The 11,133-nt window shown below is 35.4% G+C and overlaps 1 protein-coding gene across 1 annotated transcript; it reads right to left on the minus strand.

The window, feature by feature from the left end:
• Nucleotides 1-8,485: 8,485 nt before the first annotated feature.
• On the minus strand, nucleotides 8,486-10,248 carry LOC145051424 (uncharacterized). Its single transcript, XM_078999413.1, has 4 exons — nucleotides 9,911-10,248; nucleotides 9,652-9,807; nucleotides 9,176-9,310; nucleotides 8,486-8,926 (listed from the first exon to the last, which is right to left on the minus strand). Exons 1-4 carry the CDS (start codon nucleotides 10,239-10,241, stop codon nucleotides 8,886-8,888), a joined length of 663 nt encoding a protein of 220 aa, XP_078855539.1. The 5' UTR covers nucleotides 10,242-10,248; the 3' UTR covers nucleotides 8,486-8,885.
• Between the last annotated feature and the right edge of the window lie 885 nt (nucleotides 10,249-11,133).

The raw sequence follows: 11,133 nt of genomic DNA on the forward strand, positions 1-11,133 counted from the left end.
CTAAGGGTCAACTCTGGTCCATGTCCAAGTCAAAGTCAACCTCCTAGTCAAAGTCAACATTCTTTTTGATTCAACTCGATGAGTCGGTCCTTCAACTCGTCGAGTTCCATGGTCCATAAAACCTTCAAAATCTCGATCCAACTCGTCGAGTTCTTTCTCAACTCGTCGAGTTCCTCGTATCCGTGATATCGGGACTTTCCCATTCTACTCGTCGATTCATCCTTGAACTCGTCGAGTTTTCCCTTTACAGAATTGGGACATTTCTGACCCAACTTGCTGGGTTCCTCCATAAAGTCGTCGAGTTCCTTAATCTTCATAACCCAAAACCATGGCCAACTCGTTGAGTTATCTCCTAGACTCACCGAGTTTGCTTAGTAAAAGAAAATGTTAGGGGACCACGACCCAACTCGCCGAGTTGGATGAACAACTCGTCGAGTCACCCTTAGTCTAAATCCATTCAGTGTCACTTCCAATCGAGTTCAATGCATCCAAACCACAGATCCGGTCCCCTAGGACTAAGTCACCATGTAAAGTTGCTAACTTTACGTCCATACATGGTGTCATGAGGATAGAAACACCTAAACTAAGCTATATAAGAGATCTAGAGCATGGGGAAGGGCCAAGGATTAATAAAGCTGGCAACTTTAAGTATCATAAGGCCAAGGACGTCTAGATCTAAAGTCATAACTCCAAAACATTCTCACATCCATGAATGGTTCCAAAATAGGCTTCTTAAGGCCCTAAACTACTCCATGAATAGATCTATTAAATGAATAGTCAAGGTATAGAGTTTATACCTCAATAAGGCTGCCTTGACAAAGAAATCTCTAGATCCAAAGCTTTTTCCTTCAACCAAGCACTTCTAACTTCCACTCCTTCAAGGAAATACCAAAGAATCACTTTCTTTTCACTCATACACACTCTAAAGGCTCAAGATCACGAATTAGAGTTTTGCTGGACTGAGGGAGGTGATAAAGGAGGCCACAATGAAGCGTTAAGGTCCTTAAATAGGGTGTAAAACCTTGAAAATTAGGGTTTCTCTCTGACAGCCCTACTCGTCGAGTTGAGGCTCTCAACTCGTCGAGTACACTTCAAGTCTCACGTCCCAAATTATGTTCCTACTTCAAGTCTCACGTCCCAAATTATGTTCCTACTCGACGAGTTTGGGCCTCCAACTCGTCGAGTCCCCTTGAAAAAATGAATAATTTGATTTAAAAAATACATACCAGGATCCTGGCGTTACACACACCCATTATATCTCGACATGTCATCTTTAAAGAATATATTTTTCCTTATTCTAATTTATCTCCATACTGCAATACCTCATATGCTTCTTTTGAACCCAACGAAACATCTCCCTATCTCACCCATTACCAACAATCCTTTCAACATTTTGGTTCCTCAAACATAAATACAAACACCAAAAGCCCACTCAACCTCAAAATGTGCCCCTAACACTACTTCCTCGACTGCTTGTAGTCTTCGACCCAATCATATACCATCCCGACTCCAACCCAACATCGGCTATTTCTAACCCACCAACAACTATCTCCCCCAACCTTACTTGTATCAAACCCATCTTCCCATCCTACTGCTCATCATATGCAAACAAGAGCCAAAATTGGTAGTTTTAGATAGGGGTGACAATTTATGACACGACACGACAAAAATACACGACACGAAACGAAATTGGGATGAAACTGAAATTTGAATTCGTGTTCGTGTCGTGTTCGTGTTAACTGTAAAAAACATGATGCCGTGTCGTGTCATGTTCGTGTTCAAAATTCAACACGAAATTGACACGATTTAACAGTTCTTTATCATGTTTTTTGTGTTTGTCGTGTTTGTCGTGTTATATTTGATAAATTATTTGTTAAATAAACTAGTTTTTAGTATATGCAATATTTTTCGTGTCGTGTCGTGTTTGTCGATTTTTAATTCGTTCGTTTTCGTTTTAGTTAAAAAAACATGACATCGTGTCGTGTTCGTGTTACATAAAACCTTGTCGTGTCGTGTCGTGTCAGACAAAAACACAAAACGATAGCACGATTTGCCACCCCTAGTTTTAGACCAATCCTAAAATATTCCTTCTATACACATGACATTTCTCCAATTCCTAAAAACCTAAAACTTGCACTACTTGACCTTAATTCGAAAGATGTCATGCCCAATGAATATAAGGCTTTACTTCAACAGAATACTTGCCAACTTGTACCCAACCACATGATGTAGATATCATACCTTGTCATTGGCTTTTTAGACCCAAATTTTGTTCAGGTGGGTCCCTTGAATAATACAAAGCAAGATTAGTTATAAATGGGAAATCTCAAGAATTTGGGGTTTATTGTGATGAAAAGTTTAGCCCGTGGTTAAACCAACAACAATACGCATGATACTTAGTTTGGCACTAAGTCGAAATTGGGCGTTACATCAACTAGACGTTAAAAATTCCTTTTAACATTGACCTCTGAATGAAAGAGTATTCAAGCACACCCCCCCTGGTTTTATCATCTTTTCCTAGCTATATGTGACTGTTACGAATGTCTCTATATGGACTTAAGTAATCTCGTAGGGCCTGGTACCGACAGTTTGCTACATATCTTCTTTATCAGGTTCTCATCAGGCCTACATGTTACTGTATGTGGATGATATTATTCTCACCACTTCATCTAGAACACTGAAGAATGAACTCATCCAAAAGCTTGCTCAGGAATTCAAAATGACTGGTTTTAGTCCGCTTCATACTGCTTTGGCATTTATGTTACACACACTCGAAATAAAATGTTCCCTCATTAACACAAATACACAAAAGAAATAATCAATTATGCCAATATGGAAATGTGCAAACCAATTACAACTCCAATCGATACCAACTCTAATCTTAGCCTCATGACTGGGGATCTGGTTGATAACCCCTCTTTGTATCGAAGTTTAGCAGGTCCACTTCAATATATCACGTTTACAAAGCCTAACATCTCCTATGCTGTTCAACAAGTATTTCTTTTTATGCATTCCCCTCGGGTTGTCACTTTAATGCTCTCAAACACATTATTCGATGTCTTCAAGGTACTCTTAAGCTTCATTTCCATCTATATCTATCATGGTCCACTAGGTTTATTGCTTACACGAATGTTGATTAGGCGGTTGTTGTGATACCTGATGATCCACCTCTAGTTATTGTGTTTTTCTCAAGATAGCCTCATTTCATGGTCTGCTAAAAGACGACCTACATTATCTTGATCTTGAGGTTGTGTCGCGAATGTAGTTGCAGAAACGTGTTGGACCTTTTTTATGAGCTTTCATGTACAGTTACATCATATGCTTCACTTGTTTACTATGACAACGTTTATGTTGTCTACCTCTCAGGTAATCTGGTTCAACATTAACGTATAAAGGTATAAAGCATATCGAACTAGACTTTCATTTTGTCCAAGGAAAAGTCGTAATTTACCATGTTCGAGTTCTTCATGTACTATCTGCGTATCAGTTAATATCTTCACTAAAGACATTCCTCAACAGTTGTTTCTAGATTTCAGATCTAGTCTTAGCATCCAGCCGTCTCGCTTCGACTATGATGGAGTATTAACGATAACTATCATCTAAGATTAGGATAACAATTGTATTTGAATGCATTATAAATGTGTTTATCCTTATCTAGTAGTAGGACGTTTGTTGTATAAATACATATTTGTGATTAATGAGAAAGTTTGTTGTATAAATACATATTTGTGATTAATTGTATAAATACATATTCATGATTAATGAGAAAGTTTGTTGTATAAATACATATTCGTGATTAATCAGAAAGGCATAGAATATAGATTACCTTTATAATCTGTTGAGATGTTACGATTGAAAGAGAAAATTGTATTTGATTCTCATTATCTGAATGCTTAAGTTACAACTGAAAACTATACATGAATATATAATTGTCTATAACTACTTGTAACAGAAGATTTCATAGAAAAGACTAAAATGCCCTTAAGGCTAAACAAACTCTAATGACTTAACGAATTATACTGTAACACCCCCCCCCCCCTCAATCTGGAGTGTATGGACGAAGACCCAGATTGGATGTAGCATGTTGATGTTGAGAACCATTCAATGATTTGGTGAAGACATCAGCCAATTGAGAAGTAGTAGAAATATGAGATAATTTGATTAAACCTTATTGTAACTTCTCTCGAACATAGTGACAATCTATTTCGATATGCTTGGTACGCTCATGAAAGACGGGGTTACGAGTAATAAGGATTGCAGCTTTATTATCACACTTCAACGATATAGGAATGATATTAGGAACTTGTAATTCATCAAGCAATTTACTGAGCCAAGCTAACTCAGCAGTAACTCGTCTCATGGATCTATATTCAGCCTCAGCGGATGATAAAGAAACAGTTGTTTGCTTTTTAGATTTCCATGAAATTGGAACACCTCCAAACAGTATAAAGAAACCACTTACAGACCTTCTTGTTATAGGACAAGCAGCCTAATCAGAATCGCAAAAAGCTTCAACTTGAAAAGACTCTTGCTTATTAAAAAACAATCCTTGTGTGGGATTACTTTTGAGATAGTGTAAAACATGAAGAGCAGCTTCGTAATGTTCTTGACAAGGAGTTTGATTGAATTGACTTAGATGTTGAATTGCATAAGACAAATTAGGGCGTGTATGCAATAAAAAATTCAATTTTCCAATCAATTGTCTGTAAGTTGTTGGATCTTTTAGAGGATCTTTCATAACAGATGTCAATTGAGATTTGGAAGGCAATGGAGTTTTGACAGAGTTGGTGGAATCTATTGAATAAAAATTCAATAGTTCATTCATGAACTTTTGTTGATGTATAATCATTCCATCATTAGTAGACTGAAATTCTAATCCAAGAAAAAAATGAAGAAAACCCAGATCTTTGATTTGAAATTGGTGATGAAGAAAAGCTTTCAAACTATTGATTTCTGTGGAATCATTTCCTGTGACTAAAATGCCATCCACATAAACAGCAACAACAATTAAGGATGTATTGGTCTTCTTGAGAAACACCGAATGATCATTTTGAGAAAGATAGTACCCTTTAGACCTTAATGTTGTAGAAAGCTTAGAATACCATTGCCTTGAAGCTTGTCTTAAGCCATATAAAGATTTCTTGAGTTTACATACTAATGATGGTGATGAAATGTGAAATCCAGGAGGAGGTTTCATGTATACTTCTTCGTGTAAATCTCCATGTAGAAACGCGTTATTGACATCAAATTGATGAATTGGCCAATTTTTTTTAACAGCAAGAGCAACAATACAACAAATTGTAGTAAACTTGACAACAGGAGAAAAAGTTTCGTGAAAGTCTATTCCTTCCTTTTGGGTAAAACCCTTTGCTACCAAACGTGCTTTGTGCCTTTCAAGAGTTCCATCAGCTCTATATTTGACTTTATAAACCCACCTACATGATATTGGTTTCTTGCCTTTGGGTAATTTCACCACATCCCATGTTTGATTGGCTTCTAAAGCTTTTAGTTCATCAACCATAGCTTGGGATGTCCCTTTGCTTGATGATAAAAGGCCGGTTCAAAAACATGAGTAACAACATTGAATGTATATCTTGTAGAAACAGAATCTGAATTATGATCAGAAAAATCATGAAGACAGTAATTGGTGATAGTATGATGACAAGAATGAGAATTACATTCTGAAAATGTATGATTACATACGTAATCACGTAAATGAGAAGGTGGTTGAATAACACGAGTTGAACGTCTTAAAGAAACACCATTTGGTTCAGGTGGATTTCGAACAGGAGGTGGAACAGGTACAGGAGTAGCAAAATCTTGATCAAGGGTATCTTCGGAATTTGTGGGTAAAAAGGAGAGTGATGATGGATCAATGGATGGTGATATGATGGAATGCAAAGGAAATATATCTTCAAAAAACTTAACATCTCGAGAAAGATATATTTGTGCATTTGTTAGATTCATCACTTTGTAAGCTTTTGTCCCAGTTCGATATCCAAGAAAAATGCAAGAATTAGAGCGAGACATCAACTTGTCACGGCCAACTGCCAAAGTATGAACAAAACATAAACAGCCAAAGGCTTTTAAGTTTGAAAAATCGGGCTTGGAACCATGCAACATTTCGAATGGAGTTTTGTTGTTGAGAATTTTGAATGGCATGCGATTCATTAGATGAACAGCAGTCTGTATACATTCACTCCAATAAGCTACTCCTAGTCCTGATTGAAAAAACAAAGAACGAGCTATTTCAAGGATGTGACGATGTTTTTGCTCCACTAAACCATTTTGTTGAGGATTATAGGGTGTGGAAGTTTGATGAATAATGCCTTTTTGCTGATAGAACAGTTGACCTTCATTGCTTGAGCCTAATTCATAGGCATTATCTGAACGAATAACTTTGACCCTTTTTGAAAATTGAGTGTCAACAAACGCAACAAAACTTCTGATCAATGAAAAAGCATAGCTCTTATTAGTCAAAAAATGAATCCATGTATGTCTGCTGTAGTCATCAACAATAGTGAGAAAGTATTTGTATCCATCATGAGAAGTGTGTTTGTAAGGACCCCATACATCCACATGAACAATTTCAAATGATGTATTTGTATTAGTAACACTTTTTGGAAAGGGCAATTTATGTTGTTTGGCTTGAGCACAAATAGAACACATGTCAAGATTATGATTAGAATGTGAATTAGGAATGAGAGAAAGAGTTTGCAATTTTTGTCAGGAAGATGCCCAAATCGTCTATGTCATAACAAAGCATTACAATCTGATTTTATTACAGCTATATGAAAACAAGAAGGAAGAGGTAGAGTAAAAGACAAAGTAGATTTAAGAGAATTATGATCAAAAACATAAAGATCATTCACTCTTGTTCCAAGAATTCCAAATGCAAATCTACTCTTCAACAAGGGGTCCTGCATTAAACAGAATCAGTAAAAAGAATCAAGGTTTGCAGTTGAGAGGTGAGTTTGGTTATCGAAAGTAAGTTGTATTTGAAGGAAGGTATATAAAAAAACGCCATGAAGAATGATGGTGTCATGAAGTTTTACATCACCAATGAAGGTTACAGCAGTAGAATGACCATCAGGAAGACCAATCTGAATAGGTTGAACAAGTTTAGTCATGGATAGAAAAATAGAACTATTAGAACAAATGTTATCTGTTGCTCCAGTATCAATAATCCATGAATAATGAGGAGTCAATGAAGAAGAAGATTTAGAAACATTTGCAACAAAAGAACTAAAAGAAAAGGATGTACCTCCATCATTCATAGAACCTTCTGTGATGGATGAATGAACTTGATTGAATGATGAGGTTTGATTAATGGAATTAGTATTCAAAAGTTGGAGCAAATGTTCATATCGTTCTTTTGAAATATTTGGAGCAGTGACAGTGGAAACATTGTGAACTGTAGGTTTAGGATCTTCTTTCTTGGATTTGGTGAATTTGAAACTAGCAGGAAATCCAATGAGTCTATAACACTGTGATTTGGTATGACCAGATTTCTTACAATGGTTGCACTGTAACACTGTGATTTGGTATGACCAGATTTCTTACAATGGTTGCAGATCAATTGTTGCTTGAAAGTTGAAGAATCAGTAGAAACATTCATAGCAATGGCATCTGGGTTGATAGAAGAGGTTGCAGTAATACCTCGTTGTCTTTCTTCCTGGATAATGAGAGAATACACAGTCGAAACTGATGGTAAGGGCTTCATCATTAGTATTTGACCACGGATGATCTTATAAGACTCATTAAGTCCCATTAACAGCTGAATGAGGCGTTGATATTCAAGGAATTTATGAATTGCAGTAGCAGAATCACAGGAACATGGAGGAATTCCTTGAAAAATCCTTAATTCGTCTCAAATTTTGCTTAATTTGGTGAAATAAGCCGAAAAATCTTCAGATCCTTGTGAAATTGAATACAGCTGTTGTTGAATTTGGTAAAGTAGAGCCCCATCAGATTGAGCATAGCGATGATTAAGTTCATTCCAGATTTCGCTAGCAGTTTGAAGAAACAGAACACTATCAGCAATGTTCTTATGTAGAGAATTCAATATCCAGCTGATCACCATGGAATTAACTCGAAACCAATTAGAAAATGAAGGATCTGAATCAGAAGGTTTTGGGATTGAGCCATCGATGAATCCAATTTTGTTCTTAGCAGCTAAAGAGATCATCATTGATCTCTTCCATGAATTGAACCCAACACCATTGAAAACAGAGGTAACAAGAACAGAATTTGGATTAATCGGAAGAAGCAATGAAATAAGGACTGGTATGATCGATAGTTGGAGAAGAATTAGTACTTGATGAAGACATGATGATAAGAAAAGAAAATGAATGTAGGATGAATTGAAGAACAGATGAGAAATGAAGATGAAGATCGAAGAACCTAATCTGATACCATGTTGAGATGTTATGATTGAAAGAGAAAATTGTATTTGATTCTCATTATCTGAATGCTTAAGTTACAACTGAAAACTATACATGAATATATAACTATCTATAACTACTTGTAACAGAAGATTTCATAGAAAAGACTAAAATGCCCTTAAGGCTAAACAAACTCTAACAACTTAACGACTTATAATGGAAAAGACTAAAATGCCCTTAAGGCTAAACAAACTCTAATGACTTAACGACTTATACTGTAACATAATCTAATACAAAGAACCATTTCAGTCACTTGGTTACAACCTAGACTTGTAGTTTGTCCTCATTAAAATGAACATTAGATAAAACCAGTTAAACCGTTAACCATTCAAATCTATCCACATTACAACATGATGACTATAAGAACAGCATTCTAGTCGCCTTACAGATATGCATGAAAGACCACACACATGTATATTCTCTCCAGAAAGTTGTCAATATTTATTCCACAGATCTCTTTGTCTCAGTTTCAAGCATTGCCCCTGATACATAAGAAAATATAAAACAACTTGCAAAGTCCAGAAAAAAAGGTTACGGTCTGTTTTTTGAGGACAACCAGAGAACTGTTTAAAGATTTTAGTAGAATAACGGTTGTAGTTATCTTCATAACAATTTAAAATAACATGATGTTTGTCTTTTTTTTTTAAAACAATACGTTCTTTAGTTTAAAAAACATGTTTGGCCTCAGAAGGAAACCTATATATCAGTAGTAAATAACCATAATGAAGGACCTCGGATGGGTTTAGTGCCATAATTCTGGCGAAACATGTGCTTCATTGTTTCACGATAAGCTACAGTTCCAGTAACCACAGGTCTTCCCTGTGTTTCTGTGCTTTTTTCACTTCCCCCGAGAGTCTTGAAATGTCCTGAAACCAAAACAAGATTTGGGTTCATGAACCTCTATCCATATGTTGTCCTCTCTTTACGGGTTGTTATAATCTCTCTTGTTGTGCAAATATTGTGTACAGGTGTTTCTGGATTGAAAATTAACATGTCACTGCTTCATAATTAAGTAAGCAAAACTATGGCTTCTTTATTTCTCTTGATGAAATATTATGAACAAGAAAGAAAAAATACACTGAACTGGAAAATCAACAAAATGAAACCTCATCGAATTAGGTAATAGTGTTATAGCAAATGAAATGATCTGCAAACACCTAGATGAAAACATATTATTAGTGCACAAAGATTAATTGAGTGAGTGTACCTGAACTTGGATTTGCTGGAAGACTCTTGGAACAAACATGCTCATTAGTAAGCAAAGGAGAATACAAATAGCAGTCGGCTTCAAGAAAGTCAACAACTTTTTCAATCAATTTCTTGTTCCTCCCCCTAATTGGTAGAGCCACATCTCCATAGCCTCCTACAATAACAAGTAATATAAACCCTGATTTATGCGGGAAAAGATTGTGTTTTTCGACTTATGGAACTAGAAGAATCGAAGGGACCATAGATGTAAAACTTACCTGCGAAAGTGGAGTAGAGCTGTTTTGGTGGAAGCAAATCAAAGGTGGGTTGAGGAGAAACCAAAGGGTTATACATATAAGAATCAGAAATAAGGTAGGAGACAACTTGATTCATGAACAAATCTTTTGTGGTGTGTTTCTTGTGTTTGTGCTTACGAATGATTGTGCGTTTAATGGGTTTTTGCTTACTGATTCGTACGGGTGAAGATGTTGGGATTACATGCTTCTCCAATGTTGCCAAAGTTGTGGGTATAAAAGAAGTAATTCTTTTCATTTCTTCGCAGAGGGGTTTGTCGTGTGTGTCTGTGTGTGGGTTTTGGTTTCTTTTCATTTCTTGTATTAGGATCAACAAGGAAGAAGGTACCGTTAATGACGTGGGTGGATAGGTGTTTTGGTGGCGACACGTGGTTCTTAAAGTCTTAAATTACACGTGTAGCTTTGTAAGATGGCAGCTGTTCTGTTCGACGGTGGAAGACTCTGGAGGATATTATATATATATATATATATATATATATATATATATATATATATATATATATATATATATATATATATATATATATATTACTTTGATTTGATAATAAGTATTGTAGTTGGGCCCATGAAATGCATTATTATTATATTATTATAAATAATACTATACATATTATAGACTAGGTGTAAGATTCGTGTAATACACGGGTTTATTAAAAATAAAAATTTAATATTAATATTTAAACATTAAATTTAATATCAATATCAATTTTAGAGCTCTCATTAATTATGACATTTATTACATTATAAATATATCAATTCTTTTTCAAGGAAGCATTTATTTCTCTCAATATTATAACCGAAATAAATTATGATAAGTGAACAAATCAGAAAATTACATATGGAAATAAATAAATTCTAAAAATCTATTAAAATGTCATGTGTCCAAATCAATGAGGACATGACATGTGGCAGAAAATGAGTTTTATTTATTAGTATAGATGTTATGGGAAATCAAGTATGAGGCGAAACTGGAAACTTAGTTTTAAGTAAGCTTGGGCTTCAAATAGTAGTCCGGGACTCCAAGCCCATTACTTAATAGATATTTTCCTTCCTGACAAGAAGAAATTCGTAAGAGAGAGAGAATAGAGATGGTTTAGGAAGGTGCAAGAGATATTTTTTATAAATCGTAAATCTAGTTTATTCTTAAATTATTTTTTAAATCCACCTGTCAAGAGTGATTTAAGAGA

The sequence above is a fragment of the Lactuca serriola genome, chromosome 5 (assembly GCF_051521515.1).
Source record: "Lactuca serriola cultivar US96UC23 chromosome 5, Lser_US96UC23_V15, whole genome shotgun sequence".
NCBI classification, from domain to species: domain Eukaryota; kingdom Viridiplantae; phylum Streptophyta; class Magnoliopsida; order Asterales; family Asteraceae; genus Lactuca; species Lactuca serriola.

Bases quoted from the DNA above. Each gene is read 5' to 3' on its own strand.
- LOC145051424 (XM_078999413.1), bottom strand. From the start codon at position 10,241: ATGAAAAGAAACCAAAACCCACACACAGACACACACGACAAACCCCTC. The intron at 9,311-9,651 runs GTACACTCACTC...TTTTGGTTTCAG, and splicing joins TCCAGCAAATCCAAGTTCAG to GACATTTCAAGACTCTCGGG. The intron at 8,927-9,175 runs GTCCTTCATTAT...CTTATGTATCAG, and splicing joins TGGCACTAAACCCATCCGAG to GGGCAATGCTTGAAACTGAG.